The sequence below is a fragment of the Amphiura filiformis genome, chromosome 13 (genome assembly GCF_039555335.1).
Source record: "Amphiura filiformis chromosome 13, Afil_fr2py, whole genome shotgun sequence".
NCBI lineage: Eukaryota > Metazoa > Echinodermata > Ophiuroidea > Amphilepidida > Amphiuridae > Amphiura > Amphiura filiformis.
The window spans coordinates 17588891-17608115 of NC_092640.1; the positions used below are offsets into that span (position 1 = coordinate 17588891).

The window sequence follows — 19225 nt, forward strand, 5'->3', positions numbered from 1 at the left end:
AAATGAGCAGAAATTGGCATGATTTTGGCTAAAATTTGGATCGGTCATCATAGTTCATACCAATTTACATGTTCGTAAAGGTGACAGATATAATTGGGCGATTTCCAAGCATTTTAAGCCCCATGCACTTTCTTTCATCTACAGAATCGCGAGCCATATCGAATTCCCAAGGTGTGTATGTGAGCCTCATCCAGTGAAGATTTTGATATCCATGCAGCCATGAAAATATGACCTTGACCCGATGTCTGCTGTTTTTCCCAGTTAGATAGATTGGGCAAGGGTACATTTAAACCATATCATGGCGTGATATCGATCATGTGAAGCAAAAAAAAAACGGTTCATTTACACCAATTTTGTACACATGTCATGCATGTGGGCAGGTACATGTACATGTATAGTGTAACTGTACGTCGACATGTTTAGTTCTTTCTGAGAGGGGTATAAGCTCAAGAGTGCTCATAGTAAAATATGGAACAATAAAAGAAAACTTACCTGTATGTTAATGTTTGGTTGAAATTTTATACTGCTTTTCTGGTGCTTGACATATAGGAATACAGGTCAGTGTCAAAGTTGTAATTCAGGACATGCACAAAACTAGACAGAGGATTCGAGAGAAAATGTAAAGCAATGTGCCCAGGTTTATCATAGTTGTGATTCTTGTCACCACTATGTTTACTTACGATAAAAGGAAATTCTGAGTGCAGCATGCAAGGGTGTGTCTCCTGGGTTAATGCTTAATTGTGAAGGGCAGGCTCGATGCTCTAGAAGTAACATCAGTGTGTCAATATCACAGTTATCATTCTTGATACATACCATCAGAGTGCTCTCCTCTTCATTCGGAAGACCATTTGGGCAAGCTTTATGCTGCAAAAGGGAATATGCAAAAAAAGCAGAATGGGTCAATCGGCCGTATCACATACTGACGCATTTGCAAAATACGGATTTCAAGAAAATGGAATTTGAAAATTTAGAAATTTTCATATGCTGCATAATCATGATTAAAACATTATTGTTGATTAAAACCTGGTTGAAAGTGATGTGATGCAAATATACCATATTTTTGTGAAAAGGACAAATGACAAATATGTCATGCAAATATGTCACTTTGTGAAACTGTCGCGCAAATACGTCACTATGTGAAAAGGACAAAACAGCAATTTTGCTGTTCAAATGACAAATTTGTCGTGCAAATACGTCACTTTGTGAAACAGTCGCGCAAATACATCACTATGTGAAACGGCAAATTCTTCAAATTGAAGATACGACATATACTGGGCTTGCGCAGTATAGGTGATTGGCAAATACGTCGTTATGTGATACAGACAATTAAAGGTTTTGCAAATTCGTCATAATTAAATAATTAAGCCACTTTGAGGCATGGTTTTTGGTGAATATATAGAGTAGAACACAACAAACTAATATACCAATTTTCTCAAAAATGTTAAAAATGTCGAATACGTCACGGCTGACGAAATGATTATGATTATAATGATATCCAACCAAAGATGTTTTTGCATTTTATAATTTGAAAAGATGTTGAAATTGAATTTTGAAACTGTTAGCAAGGGATTAATAAAGTTGAAACAATCTGCCTTCCTCAGGCAGTAATTTAGATATTCTTTTTTATTGTATCTTTAAACAAAGTGATGATAAATATATAAAACTAGACTTAGCTGTGGTCTAAGACCACGAACACAGCTGTGTTGTGACCCCTTAATGACCTTTGACCCCAATATATGAAACCCCATAGACATTGGCTAATGTCAATGTATGTGTGCACGTGGCATAACTTTGCCATGCTATTTGTGGCAGAAGGGGCATTTTTTATGTAAGAAAAAAGACACAGCCGTGACTAATGTCACGGCTGTGTAAGTATAAATTTTCAGAGAGGAAATGATGCAAGTAAAGGAATCCAACTAGCATAACAGATTTCTGCAAAAAATGCATGAGCAGTTTTTAAGAAAATCAAAACATTTCCTTTTACTTTACTGCCTCGAGGAAGGCATACAGACTATAATCTGTTTTGAGTTGAAGATGACAAAAAAAGTATAGTTTTAGATGACAAAAAAAGTACATTTTCCCAAACAAACAACATAACTGCTGCAGAAACCTTGTCAAATGATCAGAAGCATTCTTAATTAATTACCAAAAGACAATGCATGATATTGACCGAGTAAGTATTGAATGCATTAGGCCTATACAAGGGCATATAGTGTTGAAACATCACCATTACTTTTCATATATCTAAAAGACTCGGGTGAAGAGTTACTTTTCATATATCTAAAAGACTTTGGGCAAAGATCTTACCTGAGGTTACACTTTTCTCAGAATTTAGAAAATAAACATACCTCAAGCAAAGCCTGTACAAATTTTTGCTTTTTCAACTTCACAGGTTTGTTCCTACTCTTCAGGAAGGATGAGATAGAGACATTGGAACAGTTACATCCATAGGCAAAGCTGCCCTTCTTGATCAGCATTGAAACTGCATTCCATTTCTGCTCAATGGCTAGATGTTCTACTTTTTCCTGCCAGCAGTCAGGGGAGTCATGACATTCCAGTTCAGCTGGAATTCCTGCAGGAAGAATCATGAACATTATTTGGTTATAAATATAGTATAGAGCATAATATATTATGATATGATGAACAGAAGAGGAAATATAACAAAAGATATGGTACCTTTTGTCTAGTCCAGTCATTGATGCCAATGTATTGAGACAGTAATTTCACTCGCAATAACGGCATCTTTAAACGACAGTGCCTTGAGTGAATGCTCACAAGATATACAATGCAGTTGACTGCACTTAGCAAAATGCAACAGAATGAGAGAAGAGTACATCTATAAGATTTTTGTCATTTGATGTTAATTCAGCATTAGCTAAATCCCACAGTTGTTTGATGTGATCATTTATCAATGTTTCTAACAAAACATTACATCATTTTCAATTCTAGATCTTTACAATACCAAAAGCTATCACAATAATATACAAATATAAATTTTTAGCTATTTTAACTTAGATTTTCTTTTCTTTATCAATTCTTTTTATCTTTTTCTGCCTTTTTGTGGTAATTTTTATTCAATAAACTCAGGGCTGTCAACTCTCACGCATTGGCTGTGAGTCTCACGCATTGGGTCACTTTCTCACGCCAAGGTAGTTTAATCTCACGCAAAAAGCTGGAAAATGAGTGAAATCTCACAATTTGTTGCTCCTACCCCCCGGCTTTTCACATTCTCGAGCGCTGTGACTCAAATAATCATGGTACAAAATGAACATTGGAGTCGGCAAATCCCGGTACGCCTCTGTCTCACGCCAAGCAATTCCAAAAAGTTGACAGCCCTGTAAACTGGATATTTGTGTGGAAATTGAGGGCGCTATTTATATATATTTTAATTTTAATTTAGCCCATGAATATGAGTTAATCCTTTCATGTCATGATAAATAGTAGTTTAAAAATGTCCTTGGTATTATGTTACTGATTTTTATGATGTTTGAATACCATTATACAAGTGCCTACCCCTTGTTTATATGCAAACAAGATTTAAGATAAATAGCCCATCAGTGTTCAACTTTTCTTAAAAATGAATACAATTCTACATGCCATCAAACAACCGTGATATCCATAAATATTTTGTTTAATAGATTAGATTAGATTATATATATTTTATTTTATTAATATCCAATGCACACCATGTATCTGTAATTGCGGAAAATAACAGGATTCACAGATTTTGGCACCCAGCATGGAATATTAATTCACCCGAGGTATCATTGTAAAAAAACAGTTCAAGATCAATTTCTTATATGTGACCCGCTCTGACAAAACCAGGAACAAGGCGCATTTTTGACATTTCATGATTTGAATAAAAATGTAAGCACTAGAAAATAAGCTTTAAAATGATACCAAAATTATATATTAAAATACCATCAATACTTTTCAAGATATGGATAAGTTTGTAAATGACACCTTGATATTTTTGCCAAATTGCTATTCTGAGTAATGGGTCAATTAGTTTTCTGCCTTACACAGGATTGAACAGGGATTATCAAAGTTCAACTGTTATTTATTGATTAAATAAACCTCTTTTTAATAAGTACTTTCAAGAATTTGAAAGTTCACTTACTCTGCCAGTATTTACATGCACATAGCATAACTTTCACATGTAGTGACCACCTGGTCTAGGTGAATTATGAAATTAAAATTTGTGTTTATCCTGGAAATTGCGACACTTTTAGGCCTCATTATACTGCTCAATCATTGGCCTTGAGTTATATAATTATAAACTACATGTATATAATTTATTTAGAATAGCAAAAATTTGATAATGTACTTATAACAGCAATTTCAAAATATAAATATGAAAATTTAAAGAATCCATTTATTATTTCTTTGAATTTTAAACAATTTGGCCAAAAATGGACAACATTTTCATGAAAATCATGTTTTTTAAGATTTTCGTAAAAATTTATCACTTTTAACCTTGACCATTTTTGGTGAATATTGGTAAAAATTTAAAAAAAAAAATGATAAAAGGCACTCCTAGATCTTCATATTTAGTTTTTAAAACTGTTTCATAACTCATGCTTTCCAAACAAAATTGGGCTCAAAATAATGCATTTAATGATTTTTTGTCAATACTGAGCACTTTCCATAAATCTGACCTCACACTCGCATTTGTCAAATTGTTGTCATTCTAAATATATCTAATTGTATATACTTTAAGCTAACAATTTAGCGCAGTAAGTTGGCCCTTGCTTCTCCCTCAATTGCGAAAGTCTAGTCATGCCCCTATGATACCACAACATTTCTATATTGAAGTTCAAGATTTACATGTCAATCATATAAGCACTCACTCACCTTTTAGATGTGCAAGTTCGTTGACAAATGCTTTGCGACATTTCTCCACATAATTCAACTGGTCCTCCTTAGCATGGTTCTCACTGATGAACTTGGCAAAGCAGGTGATGGCTGGGACATGTTGCTTATGCTCTGCATAGTTGAGGCCTTTTTGATATAGACTACATGGCAATGTTGTTTGCTGTTGAGTGTGTGGTTGTAATGGGTGTTTCTGCTGTTGCTGTTGAGCATGTGTTTGTGGTTGGGGTTTCTGCTGTTGCTGTTGGGCATGTGGTTGTAATGGGGGTTTCTGCTGTTCCTGTTGAGCATGTGTTTGTGGATGGGGTTTCTGCTGTTGCTGTTGAGCATGTGGTTGTAATGGGGGTTTCTGCTGTTGCTGTTGAGCATGTGGTTGTAATGGGGGTTTCTGCTTTTGCTGTTGAGCATGTGGTTGGGGTTTCTGCTGTTGCTGTTTAGCGTGTGGTTGTAATGAGGGTTTCTGCTGTTGCTGTTGAGCATGTGGTTGGGGTTTCTGCTGCATTGCCCGAGGTTGTTGAGCAACAGATGAGGGCCGACTGGGTTTATCGTAGATATCTATTGCATCTTTGATACCCATTCGTATTTTTTCATTTGCAGCATAATGTAGTGGTGGGTGATCCTGACTATCCCGCATGAATGGATTCACCTAAGGAAGAGACGGTTTACAATGTTATCAATTTTATGTTAAAAATTAATAAATATTTTGTCCTGCATGGTCAATGTTAGATATTGCTTTGAAATAAACTATATGCTCCCTTGATACAATGTAGATATTTTTCTCCATTTATTTACATTTACAGTAGACCTGTGTGGGGACCTCCAATGCGAGAAATATAAGGTGCAAATGCATCAAAAACAGGCCATTGTATGTGAAAAGAGATTGGATTGCTAGCTAGATTAACATAATTAGTTTATGAGAATACAATTTCATCCTTTGTTAGCAAATATAACAGGGCGAGTTTGGTCGAGGCACTGTTAAGTTTGTGATGTCTATTTTCTCATGTATTTTATTGGGGTTTTTTACTCCATATTTTGGCCTTTATCTCAACTTCAGATTTGCCACCTTTGCTTTGGCCTTCATGGATAGTATGGATCAGATCGTGTCACATTTTACAACTTTGTGGTTTGGTGTTCTTCTTGCACAAATTTAGTCAAATAGTACAGCCCCTCAAACACACACCCCTACACAGTACATGCACAAATTACCCGATAATTTTGGAGTAAATCAAGAGCTCTTTGTTCGTGTCCATCTGTGCTTTTAGCCACCATGTGGTATAGCGATGATCCTGATCTATCAAAAAGGTTGCGACTTTTTGGCTTGGTGTACTTTTCACGCAATAGATAGTCAAATAGGTCAAACCATCCTGAATATTGAGAAGAATAATTGGATATGAATTCAATATTTCTTATTGTTAAAGGCTGCCATTACAGATAAATATAAATTTTGTATTTTCGAAGCCGTAGCTTTGTATCAGCATTCTTATATATTCATTGTACAAATGGGTGGATACATCCTAAATTTACCTGTTGAAAAAGATGGTGGATGTAGTTTCTGATAATAATAATAATAATATTTATTTGAATCACTTGCAATATACAAAATACAAACTAATAATAAAATGAACAACAGTACATTTACACTTACATTTCTTAAAACATCAAAACTTAAATACAGAAAGGTAAGCTAGGCTAAAATAAATAAGTTTCTGGTCAGTGGTCACCCACGTACGTTCATAAAATTATGCAGAAAACCAATTTAAAAAAAAGAAATTATAAATAAATTATGCCGCAAAATCATTGCAAAAGTCAGAAACAAAAAGCAGCATAACGCATTGCATTTCCAATCTCACATGGCACAATTATATGTTGTACTGATGTCACTTACCATTTATGAGAGCCAATTTGAGTGCACAGTGGAGTGGTGTGTCGCCATCTGCAACAGAGAACTGATTAAAATCAGCACCCTGGATGATGAGTTGATGAATAAGCTTTACTCCCCAATCTTTGAGTTGTATCAGTGAAAGTTGCCTAAAATAGGTAAACAAAATCAACAATAATCGGTTCTGTTTCAAATCCTTGGTGGAGGGCTATAATACCTACTATGTTCAGGGTATTTTCTTATAACCATGTTGCTGAAGGGGTATATTTAATTTTTTTAACCTTTAAATTGTGAAGTGTTCCTCTGAAGGGGTATAACACATTGCCCAGGTGGTAATTTGTTATTGGAAGACATAACAATGTGTGGGTACCCAAAATTCTAAAAAGGTGGGAGGGGGAGAGAACAAAAATGTTCTGCAATTTTTTAAATATTAGCAACTATTATATACCTCATATATAGATTCCTGTCATCTGATTGGTTGAATGTGCAGTCATTGAATTAACTATGCCCTCAAAATGAACTATGGACCGGTCACGTGCGTTCCGATCAAACTGCGCATTCGCAACATCCACGTATCCATTCGGTATATGAAACAAATATTGACTGCTTTACTCGGGTCATAGCATGGTTTTGAGATCACCTTGGGCCTATAATCTTAACCATGCCCCTCATAGCAGTCAATATTTGTATACTATTCGCTGGCATAGTGCATGTTAGAATATGACCATTGCCAGGTCAACAGGCTCAACCTTTCTTTGTTATGAACCACTGATCTAAATGATCACAACACAAAGCCTATGGCATCATAAATTCGCAACAGGTGATTGAACCCAGGCTTGAAACAGTAACCCATGGTTACTATATACTAACGTGCACTACGACAGTGAATTAGTGACAGTAGTCTCACCCAAATCGACTCTAACAATGGCCCTGTTATCCCATGCACGATTTCATTATCATAATAACAAGAGTAAATTTCTTCATCTTTTTGGCAACATTCAAAATGATTCAATGCTTACAAGAAGGCAGATTGGGTATTTTTATATCAGTTACGTCTACGTTTTAAAGATTTTGTACGCATTGAACTTTGGATTTGAAGGGTACGCAAATTGTGTGATTTACATATAATATCACAATGCTAAAAAGAATATCCTATACATGACATGGTGTACAATTTCATATTTTGACATATGTCTTTTTCTTCTTCCTGTGTTTTATGTTTTATGTTTTATCCGCGCAATCTCCGCACAATTGTTTATAGCCTTTTTGGTATTATAATTATATACTTGTATATTGTAAAAGCAAGGGGACGCAACAATTATCAGACTTCAGCTTGTTTAAATTACTTTTTAAATACATCTACAGTAGCATGATGGAAATTATTCAACTATTCATTGTTGCTTACATCACATATTTCCTCTGAATAAAATAACTAACCTTGCTATGTTTTTGATGTCTATTCTACTTGTAGAGCATCCTGTTGCCATGCCTCCTTTGTCTTTTTCAAAGCATCCACTTCCTCCTAGCAATGCCAGGTGTAGGCCCTAGGAATAGAGCAAACAAACAAACAATAACAACAACCAGTTGTTTTTGTTGTTGGTAATTTATACTGAGTGCCTGACTGAATCTTGCCATGCTTTTGGGATCACCTACATGTAAAGCATATTTCAAGTTGGATATTTGATTGAGACCCATTATACATTTAGGGCTCATGAACCCAGCAGGGTTCTGAAAATGCTTTACTTGATGAGAAATGGTAATTTCACAGCACAGGAGTCTATAATATTTAAAGCCATATTACAACATTTCCATAAAAAATAGATCATGCAGTATTTATTTTCCATAAAATGTTAGTTTTTACTGTCAGATATGTCCCCTTTTAATTTTGAGCTGAACATCTGAGGTAAAGCAAAGAAAATTGGAATTTACAATCAGCGCCGATGTTGCCAATGCATGTCAATACTTCAGTTGTACTACAGTATGATCCTTTGATGTGTCTATCCTGCACAGCGTGTACGCACTGTGACTCTGTGTTATGAGCATCGTGTACATGTTCGACTAATGTTTCCACTAATAAAAACCACGGTTCCTGTGTTTTATTCAAAATCTCGCAAGTCTTGATTTTTGTAGGGTATGTTAGTTTACTTTTAGTACAAAAACAATTGTGTAAAAAAAGAGAAGAATTTTGAAAAATTTTGAGGGCGTCCTCCTCAGCAAATGTTATAATATGGCTTTAACATAGGAGTTCCTGTACCCATGTCAATGTATAATCAAGGTACCGAAGAGCCCTGAAGGTACTTTATTTGCTGAGCCTGAAATGGCTAGCCCTTTATTTTAACCAAAATATTTAACATGGGTTTCACATAGTCATATTCTGTGCACAAAATACAGTTATGTTCACCCCTGTATAGAGGTTATCCATGTTCTATAAGCTGCATATCCTATCAGCGACTGCTATACCTTGTTTAGGATTTTCAAAAGAGGTACCTGCATGTGCAACCATGACTGTTTCAAAATAGCCCGCCAAAGTCATGCAAGTAACTCTGAGGTTGTGCATTGAATTGGTTTGAATGAGGAATACTATGTACTACGGGAACTATGTTTTTGTTTTAAAAAGTCACAAATGAGTAATGTGGATAACCTCTATATCCCAAACACAGACATTATGTCATTGCAGCCAATCTTTTAGCTCGGATTCAAGACCTCATTTGTTGAAATCGTTCAAAAAATAAAGATACAAAACCCAAGGTAGATGGAAATTCAAAAGTTGCAGTTTGCTCCATTGCATGCCCTATTGATTTGTACAAAAGGCGTTCTCGAAAAAGAATAACCAGTGCCATGCTTTCCATTGATTAATATTGAATGTTTATGAGTACAATGGTAAGAATATTTTCAGGAGGTGAAATATGGACTGTTCCATTCAACGAGTCAGTGTTCAATGGAACAGTTCATATTGCACCGAATGAAAATATTCTTTCATACATTTGTTGATTAGAACATAAAACTGCAACTTCTGATTTTGTTCCTTCCTTAGGTTTTAGATCACCTTTTCTTTAATTCTCAACCAATTTTAACAAATGAGGTCAGAGTTACAGAGTACAGTTGTTGGCTGCTTGTTTTAATTTTGACATATTTGTCTTTGTTTAAGATATACAGGGGTGAACATTAACTGGTATCTTAATTATTTTGTGCACTGTACATTCATATATCCTTCCAGTTTGATCAAGATCTTACTTTGTATTCTTTCTTAGAAGACAGTTTTGTCACAACTTCAGTCCACACTGTGGTATCAGCTTCAATACTACGGAAAATGTCTTCAGCTTTCTTGCACTTGCCTGGTGGACAAAATGAGGAACATCTTGTGATCAGCATTTCTTATGGCCCTCAGAACACCACAATTTTCTGAGGAGCTTCAAAGATTCCTATTTTCCCAGGCATGCACATAATTACTTAATAACCTCCAACATGATACACAAATTAAACAATGGCATAGTAGAGTCACAGGGACATGTGCACCCAATCAGAGTATAAATATGACAAATGCCATATAAATATTAACAGAAAACTAACAATATGCCCTCAATCAGACCTGGGGGAGGGGAGATACTTGTACAGATGACCATACGGGAATGTGCTTCAAACATGGGTCACATTTTCTGCCATTTGGAATTCAATGACCCATTTTTCAAGGACAATTTGGTATATGGATGGTCAATCATTTAAATTTCAGAGTTTTCCCCCCAAAATAGCCCAATTTTGCCTAAGTGTAACAAAATTGGCCAACATTTTTGGGAAGTTGTAAAACCTTCGACAATTTGCATTAAATTTGGTCGAATATTTTTCGAATCAGTTCTGGTGCCCCCAATCAGATGACTCACGCTACAATGTAGGCCTACACCACTGTTCACAAATGCTACTGTATCTTAAATTCTAAATAGTCATACAATATCTAGTCCTTCTTCCACCACCTGATGAAGATTCTAAATATTTGATTACTTACCAATCAAGGTACTTGACAATACAGTGATCTCATACACAAAGTCAACACGTGTATTAAATTCCTGTGTGCCACTACCCCTCACTTTATTTAACCCATTAATGAAGGCTTCCAAGGCTTCCTCATCCCTATTCATATGTTCCATCACCATGGCTGCTCTCCAGTAACCCTAAAGACCACAAAAGCAGACCTTTTACAAGTTGCCACTAATTTATAAGTCTGTAAACTGAATTTATGTGTAGATTCATATAACAATTATTATGAAAATAATCCCAAAAGAAAAACAGAAAAAAAGAGGGCTTCACCCCAGGTGCTCCCTTTTAAATAGGAGCGGCATGAAGGTGGCATCTGGGCAACATTCCAGTTTGTCGGCTGTGACGCACGGGTACTGCCCATTCAAAAGAGAATGCGAATATGATGATGATACGATGTTGACTTTTATACCGGTTTCATTGAGCATAATGCACACAATTTTATTAACACACACGGGAGCTTTGAGACAAACAATTTTCAAATTGTAATTATAATAGTATTTATAATTAAAATTATAGCCTGATGCATGGATGTAACAAAAACAAATCAATAACCACCAAATAATCAAACAACATACATAACACTCAAACACTACAATATAATGGGAACAAACTCACCTTTACATAAGATGGATCTATCTTGACAGAAGCATTTGCATCAAGAAGAGCAGCCCCATAGTTTCCCATCTTCACATGTGCCTGAGACCTGTTGCTATGGATAGTGGCACAATCTCTATCTGGTACAACATGGAGGAGCTCATTTACCTTTATACATTTACTGTATAGCTCAATAGCTTTGCCAGGGTCACTTTTAATCACATTGTTGCCTTCTCTTTTGACCACTGCAATGAATTCCATTGGGCTATCTATAAGATGACAAATAACGACAAGATAACATTAGACCTCATGCATGTATTTGGGGGGGCTTTGGGAAGCCCACTTGGGTAAAAGCAGGGACAGCCAAAATGAAGGGCAGCGGAAGAAGAATGGGTGGCAAAAAGAATTAGTAAGTAAAATAGGGTGGAAAAATTAGAAACAGTATAAAAAATGGTACTACATGTATACATCAAAATGTGTTGCTTTTAGGGCGCTAGCACCTAAAATCTTTTTTTTTTTCCTTCACTTTTTCAAACCACGAAAAAATTTTTTAGGTCAACCTTTTGGGCTGTTGAGGAAGGGGCGCAAAATTGAATTTTCTTCAGCCCCCGGTAGGAGCGCCACGGCACGCCACTGGACCTGGTACCCAAATTCTTTTGTGTGTTCATAAGCCTCCCCCTCCCTACGCTTGATTTTCTTGGTTTTTTATTTTTACACTCTTCACTACAAACAGGATGGTTCTTGAACCACTACTCCCCATTCCAGAAAAATACAGCACTAATTTTTTGGATTAAAAAAATATTATCCTGTTTTGCCAAATGAAACAAAGTTAAATCCTAATCCTTTAGTTAGTCCTAACTGGCAATAAAAGTCTTTTTTTAAATATATTTTTGCAATTTGATGGAAAATGGTCCAAAAACATGCAAAATGCATGTTTTCTTACAATTGTAGTCACAAAATTTTAAGACTTGGCACAAGTCTAAGCATTCAAAAACTTGAGTATACATGTAGGGTAAGAGTTACCTCATAATTTTAATATTATATGTTATTTTTGATAATTGGTTATGAAAAAGATTGGAAAATGTTTTTTTCAAAATTCAAATGCATATTTATAACTTGAAATTAGTCTTTGTTCAAGTCTACGGGTTTGATTGTCAAAGAACACGAAAAAGGTCGAAAAATGCTCTAAAAATGATTGTTTTTGGACCTTATTTCCAAAAATTTACCAAATTTTAAAATTTACTTTTATTGCCAGTTAGGACTACTTAGCTATATTTCTTTTTCATTTGGCAAAACAGGATAATATTTTTTTAATCCAAAAAGATTAGTTCTGTATTTTTCTGGAATGGGGAGTAAGTCCAGTTGTCCTGCCAGGGGGGCATTGGTCTGGGGCTGTAAAAATGTAAAGAAAAGAGGCCTGTGAAAATATTGGGACTCACTGGGCCTCATTACTTATGCAGAGCTATAATAAATGAAAGTTGATTCCTTGTTCCAAGTTACCGGACTCTGGTCAAAATTAATTTCTGGTCAAATATTTATATCAAATGGTACCTGATATATTGTTTTAAAAGCTTTTAAAGCTGCATAAATCTTACTTTATAAACAATGACAAAGACCTTGCAGCCAGTTCTGATCATGGAAATGTCTGGCTGATCGTACACCCTATACCGAGATCCCTAAGCATATCAAGGGTCGCATTTAAGGAGTTTGGGCATCCAGGGACTCCTTATTTTTGGGTTTGGGCCATTTTGGACTCCTCAAATCACAAGTTGAAAGTGACCAAAGGGTCCGATAAAACTGTATCGACTCCTTAGTTTTACGATGCACGGAGTCGTAATTCAAAATCAGTATAAGAATTGTCGATCAAAAGTAAAAAAAAAAAGATCAGTAAATCTTCCAAATCACCATAGGCCAACAACACTAATAATTTCACTGGAATATTTGACAAGTTCCAAAGTTTAGAATTTCTGACAGGTTGACTCCTTACATTCTAATTGGACCCCTTTAATTTAGCAGTCAAGTTAGCTCAATCGATATGGCGTTCGACTATGGTGCGAGAGGTTGCAAGTTCGAACCCTGGCGATGCCTAGTACGCCTCGTGGAAAAATTGAGTTAGCTTGAAATTCCCTGGACAAGGAACTCACTGCTAATTTGTCCCGTTGTAACCCGCATGAAACTCGGGAGCTGATCCTGGTTGCGATGGTTATTTGTGGAATGTCTAGGGTGTGCGCTCTTGAAGCAGCAAAGTCCCTGAATTGTTGTTAAATGGTTTATGGAATGATGTGGGCCATAGTGGTCAGCTCCTGTAAAGTGTGCTGAGGCTTGTGGATCAACGTCTAGGCGTTGTGCCTGTGCGTAGCGCACTATAAATCACTGCGCTTTTTAACACCAAATGATTTCCCCAGGTTAAACAAGATGCAAAAAACAAAACAAAATTAAAACTCAGCTTAAATTTAAAAGTGGTTTGCGGCGAAGAACAACAAACTTTAAAAACAGGTACAAACTTTTTAACATTTCAAGAACACACACAAAAAACACCTGTTGTAATTCATTTTCTTTTCGAGAACTCTCTTGTCCTTTTTAAATACAGGCCCGCTACATCACTAATAAAACCGACGAAAAAAGTCCCATGGAATCAGCGGCCAAACTGGGCAAGTCCCTAGTAATATAATTGGTGTAAACAGACCCCGGAAAAAACAACAACTGAGTTACTGATTAAGGCAAAAGGTCGCATGTCATGAATTGGTCATCTTTTGTGTAACATAATGTAAAATGAGGAAAATATCACCAATTGTGATTCACTTCAACACAACTTTTAATAAATACATTTTAGACCATTATAAGTATATATTTCTGAAAGCTTATATTACAAGGATGCCAAATCAACAAAATATAACATCATAATACAGGGTGGGTAAGAAATATACAGGGTGGAACATCAACAAAATTAGTATCTTTCTTGTCACAGTGAACCCCATATTTTTCTTTTCTGAGCTCTATGTAGCTCAAAATAAATATGGATTCAGAAAGACATTTCATGGGCCCATCAAACAAATTAGGAAGAAAGAGTTTGGTATCCCTTGTGTTAAACATACAGGGTGGTCAAAAATTGTAAAATAATTTTACAATTTTTATGACATTTATCAATCAAAATTATTTTCCTCCATTTCTGGCACTAAAACTAATAGCATTATTGAATTCCTCATCAAATTTCCTTAAAAATATGTGTACTTTTGAATAAGCAGGATGATTCGGGCCAAAGATAGGCCATTTAGAAATGTCAGAGCATTACGTGTACACTTTGTACAGTAACATATAGGAAAAACTGTCTTAATTAGCATTTAATTAGGCAATTAATTAGTTACATCTTTTGTTAAAGTTGATCTACTATGAGGTAGATCTACAATCCAGGATGATATATGTGCAATTTGTGGTCCATGCTAGTTGTACTTTTTAAGATACAAAGGTTTGAAGTTTGCCATATTTTCACAATTTTGTGTACAACTCTATGGGGCTCCCCCGCCCCAGCTCCCCCGCCCCGGCTCCCCCATTGACAAATCTTACATATTGAAGTATAAATCTCAAAGTAGTTGTCCAATTGACTTGGGTTTTTTGTATTTGATAAAGAACATCATTATCTACAAAATGACACCAAACTTTCCACAATAGGTACTATACTTTTAGAATAAACCAAACTTGAAGTGTGAAGAAAGCATTTTCATGTTACGGCTCCTCCATTTTTGGGTGACCTATTTGTGACATGCGACCAAAAATGTTTCACAAAAGTGAAATCCGGGAGTAAATTGAGCGAGAAATGGTAAGATTTCTAGGGATTTCAACATTTTCATGATTCACAAAAATATGTACCCTATTTTTTTAATTTTGAGTACCCTGTCGTCAAAAATATCACGAACAATTTATGTTTAAAAATAACCCAGGGCGTACACATATAATCATTGAATGTTAAGTAGTGACACCAGGGATATTTGTCGGCATCTTGATGCAGAGTTCCCGGGGCAGAGTTTAGCTACCCTTTTCGAGTAACATCTGTGCAATATGCCTTTTTTTTTGCGGAACAAGACCCTTTTTACTTGTTTTTTGTTAGGTGACAACTTGAAATGTGCCCATGCATGCAGGCTTTAAATGATCAATTCACTAAAGTTGGAGATTTAGGAAGCTGTTGCTGGGAATATTGACATGAAATTGTAATTTTTGAAGGAACATATAAATGTTGACAATGGGTAACTATAAATTCGTCACCATGTGCTGGACAAGTTTGGACCAAACATGAAATGGTAAGTGAAACATATTACAGCTGTACATTGAAGGTGGCATGTTAATTGTTTTGGTAGACCAAATGTTGGGAAAGTATGATCTTCCGAGTATAGACGAATCCGACAAGCCAAGTGATGGTCAGGATTAAGGCGGCCATTAGCTGGAGGCCATCCCCCGGCCCCCCAACTCAACCCAAAATTGACAACCATGAGAGTTACCAAATAGCACGGAAAAGGTGTTTTTTTACCACTAGCAAGGACAGCAAAATTGGCAAAATAGGGGGTATTTAATTTGGACTGTTCACGAAATTTGACCATGAAATCAGCAAAATAGGGGGATTTAATTTGCACTGTCCGCGAAATTTGGATAAAAGGGGTACTTGAGAAAATCTGGTAATTTTATGTCAATATTTAGTGTCATTGAAAAGGGGTGTCTGAAATTCTAGTCATTGAAAAGGGGTGTTTGAAATTCTTGAAAACCACAAAAAAGGGGTAGTTTTTGGCCAAATTTTGTCCTTGATTTTACATGAAAAAGGGGGGTAAATTTGATGAAAAATCATTGCAAAGGGTCTTTTAAAGATTTGGTATAAACTCTCATGGTTGCAAACTTTTGTGTTGAGTTGGGGGCCGGGGGCCATCCGCACCAAACTAGCGTAGTTCGTTTGGATTGCAATCCAAGACGCCCACTATCACGAACGCATTGGAGTGCGTAGCACTTGCGTTGCATCACGGGAGCGGTAAATGCTACACGCGGCTATGATACTGGCGTCGCGTAAAATGGATTGACCCCCACCCCCCCACCCCCCCGTTATGCCGCCAGTGAGGTGTAGGAATGTGGCTCGACGGATTCGGCGGTGTCCTCCTTCATTACTATCTGTCCAGCAGTCATAAATTTTAGCCATATTAATTACGGTATAAGTTTTATGTGGTGATAGAGTTTCCCATTAGCTTATATAGCTGATGCAGATCCCCGTGCAGATCCGGGTAGGCAAAACAAAACAAACAAAAAAACATATCTTTTCAATCTTACCAGGTAAATGCTGCAAACCTGCTGGTAGTCCTTCTAGCACTCTTAACCCTGGAGGTAGTCCTGCTATCCATGCCATGCTGACAGTGACACTATTAAAGGCTCCCGAACCTGGATCAGACTCGAGGTCTACAATAAGTTATCACATCATGGATAGTCATCATGACCATATAATTTTATATATGGACGTCAAAAACAAAAACAAAATGATGAGGGATACAGTAGTAAGCGAACTGCAGCAATGACTGGTTTTCCACCAAACTTCGCAGCAACTTTGGTGGCTAATATTTAAATTTGGTTTCCTTCTAAATTGCACGTGTTTTCATGCTTTCACTTAATATAATTGCATGAAATTGCCCCGGGAAATTGCTGGTGATGGTGCCGCAACATTGGGAATTCCCCTTCCGCCAGTAGCACTTATACACTACCACCGTATAGCAGGTTATTAATATTAACTTGGTACGTCATGCACTGTGTTTCATTGAGCTTGTGGTAGTGGATGCATTTTGGTCTGAGCAGGGAAATGCAAACTTCCCTGGTCTCACAGTGGTCTGAGCATGTTTTAACCAAGTTAATAGAGTAAAACAAAGTATACGGTTTTCATAATATTTCAATTGATATTTTCTTTGTATGTTATTGTTTTTATCAATGATCAATGTAGTTAATGAGCTAAAATGATTGTAAAGGCTCATTAATTAATATGTAATTTTTGCCAATATTTTGCTAAAAATCAATGCATTCATGTTCAGGGAACTTTTATTTTGCACACTTTTGTCAAAGTGTTTCTAATAATTATGTTTTAATGTATAGTGAAGCCGCCCTATAGTCTAATTTGCATATTTTCATAATTAATGAGCTAATTTGCATAAATGCTAATTAATTATGCAAATATGCAAATTAGGGGCGGCTTCACTATATACCCTAATACATTAGAACATAATTATTGGAAACACTTTGACCAAGTTTCAAGACAAAAGTATGCAAATTAAAAATACCCTGAACATGGATTTTTATCAAAATATTGGCAAAAATTATATGTTAATGAGCTTTTCTAGTCATTTTAGCTCATTAACTTGATTGATTATTGATAAAAACAATAAGATACAAAGAAAATATAAATTGATATAGGGGCCCTATTTTGAAAACCGTAGGGTACCTGCAGGTAATATGGGACCATTAAGGACGTTTAGCTTATTTGCATAAAAACTAAAGAAGATATGCCCACAAGAGATTGTTATGATGAACAACCTGTCCTTTAAGATTAATAAAACAGGCAATGTTACCTTGTTTTTATGTTTGTTTGACGCTATGACGTCAAAATGACGTCATCGTCAAGTGTCCCATATTACCTGCATGTGCAGGTAATATGGGACACTGTGTTATCTCTATGGTGAAAATCAAAAAGTTCAGAAAATCACTCTTTTTTTTTTTTTTCATTTTTGTTACATGATTTTGAATGTTAAATGCAAATTTCTACAAGAAAATTCAATTTTCTAAATAGTTTTGCTTTTCGCATTGACAATGCACACAATTTCCTTTGTGTCCCATATTACCTGCACCCATTCAGTTGAAAATCAGAGAAAATAATCATTTATAAAAGGAAAGTGCCACTTGTCAGTGGAATTTTACCTGCTGATAAGCTTAACCCATCACCTAAAGATCATAAAAGATGACAAATGCCCCCTCAGTACCAGAGTTTTTGGATACACAATCATAAAATGTGACGTCATTGATTTTATATCAGGACAAAAAAACGACATAATTTTTTGGGCAATTTCACTCTTTTTGGCATTGATTTCCAAGAGTTTGATACACAGACTCCAAAACTGCATTTCTAGAAGCACAATTGATGTCTCTAAACACTTAACAAATCAACTTAAAGTGTTTACCTTCTCTAAGCTACTTTTTGTTAAAATGAAAACAGGTGTCCCATATTACCTGCTGTCCCATATTACCTGCACCTACCCTATGTCTGATTTGCTTCAAACAAAAGGCATATTGATAAGGGTGCCATGCTCTACTCAATTAATCTGTTTAAAATATGCTTAGAGCACTTTCATAATGCTGCAATACCTACTTAGATTCAGATCAGGCAGATTCAGATTCAAGATTCAACTCAGTTATTTAACCACGGACGATCAACCCAAAGGTTGTTCTACCTTGGGGCGTGGACATAAATACAATACATGCATAAAATATACACATTTTATACAGAAACACAAATGTGAGGACTTTTATAGTAAAACAAATATCATCAGTAGATAGCTAGTTAATCGATACCAATATCAGCAGTAGATAGTTACTGCATCAACACCAATATCAGTAGTATATCTACTTCAGTAATACCAATATCAGCAATATATACGGTAGCTACTTCATCAATACCAATATCAGCAATAAATAGCTAGTTCATTAACACCAATATCAGTAGCAGATAGCTACTTCATCAATACCGATATCAGCAGTAAATAGTTACTTCATCAACACCAATATCAGAACCCAGACAGCATTATAATCTTGGGCCGGGATTGGTCCAATATTAAAATT

The 19225-nt window shown here is 35.8% G+C and overlaps 1 protein-coding gene across 1 annotated transcript in view; it reads right to left on the reverse strand.

Annotated features, from left to right (window-relative positions):
- LOC140168063 (TPR and ankyrin repeat-containing protein 1-like) overlaps window positions 1–16797 on the reverse strand; it is a 59879-nt gene extending 43082 nt beyond the window's left edge. Inside the window, exons 1-10 of the mRNA XM_072191366.1 lie at window positions 16682–16797; window positions 11399–11646; window positions 10752–10917; window positions 9986–10086; window positions 8189–8295; window positions 6758–6900; window positions 6079–6236; window positions 4855–5518; window positions 2349–2572; window positions 681–864 (exon numbers count right to left, since the gene is read on the reverse strand). Coding sequence (XP_072047467.1) covers window positions 681–864; window positions 2349–2572; window positions 4855–5518; window positions 6079–6236; window positions 6758–6900; window positions 8189–8295; window positions 9986–10086; window positions 10752–10917; window positions 11399–11646; window positions 16682–16757 — 2071 coding nt within the window. The 5' untranslated portion in view covers window positions 16758–16797. The remainder of the gene's footprint in view (window positions 1–680; window positions 865–2348; window positions 2573–4854; window positions 5519–6078; window positions 6237–6757; window positions 6901–8188; window positions 8296–9985; window positions 10087–10751; window positions 10918–11398; window positions 11647–16681) is intronic.
- Between the last annotated feature and the right edge of the window lie 2428 nt (window positions 16798–19225).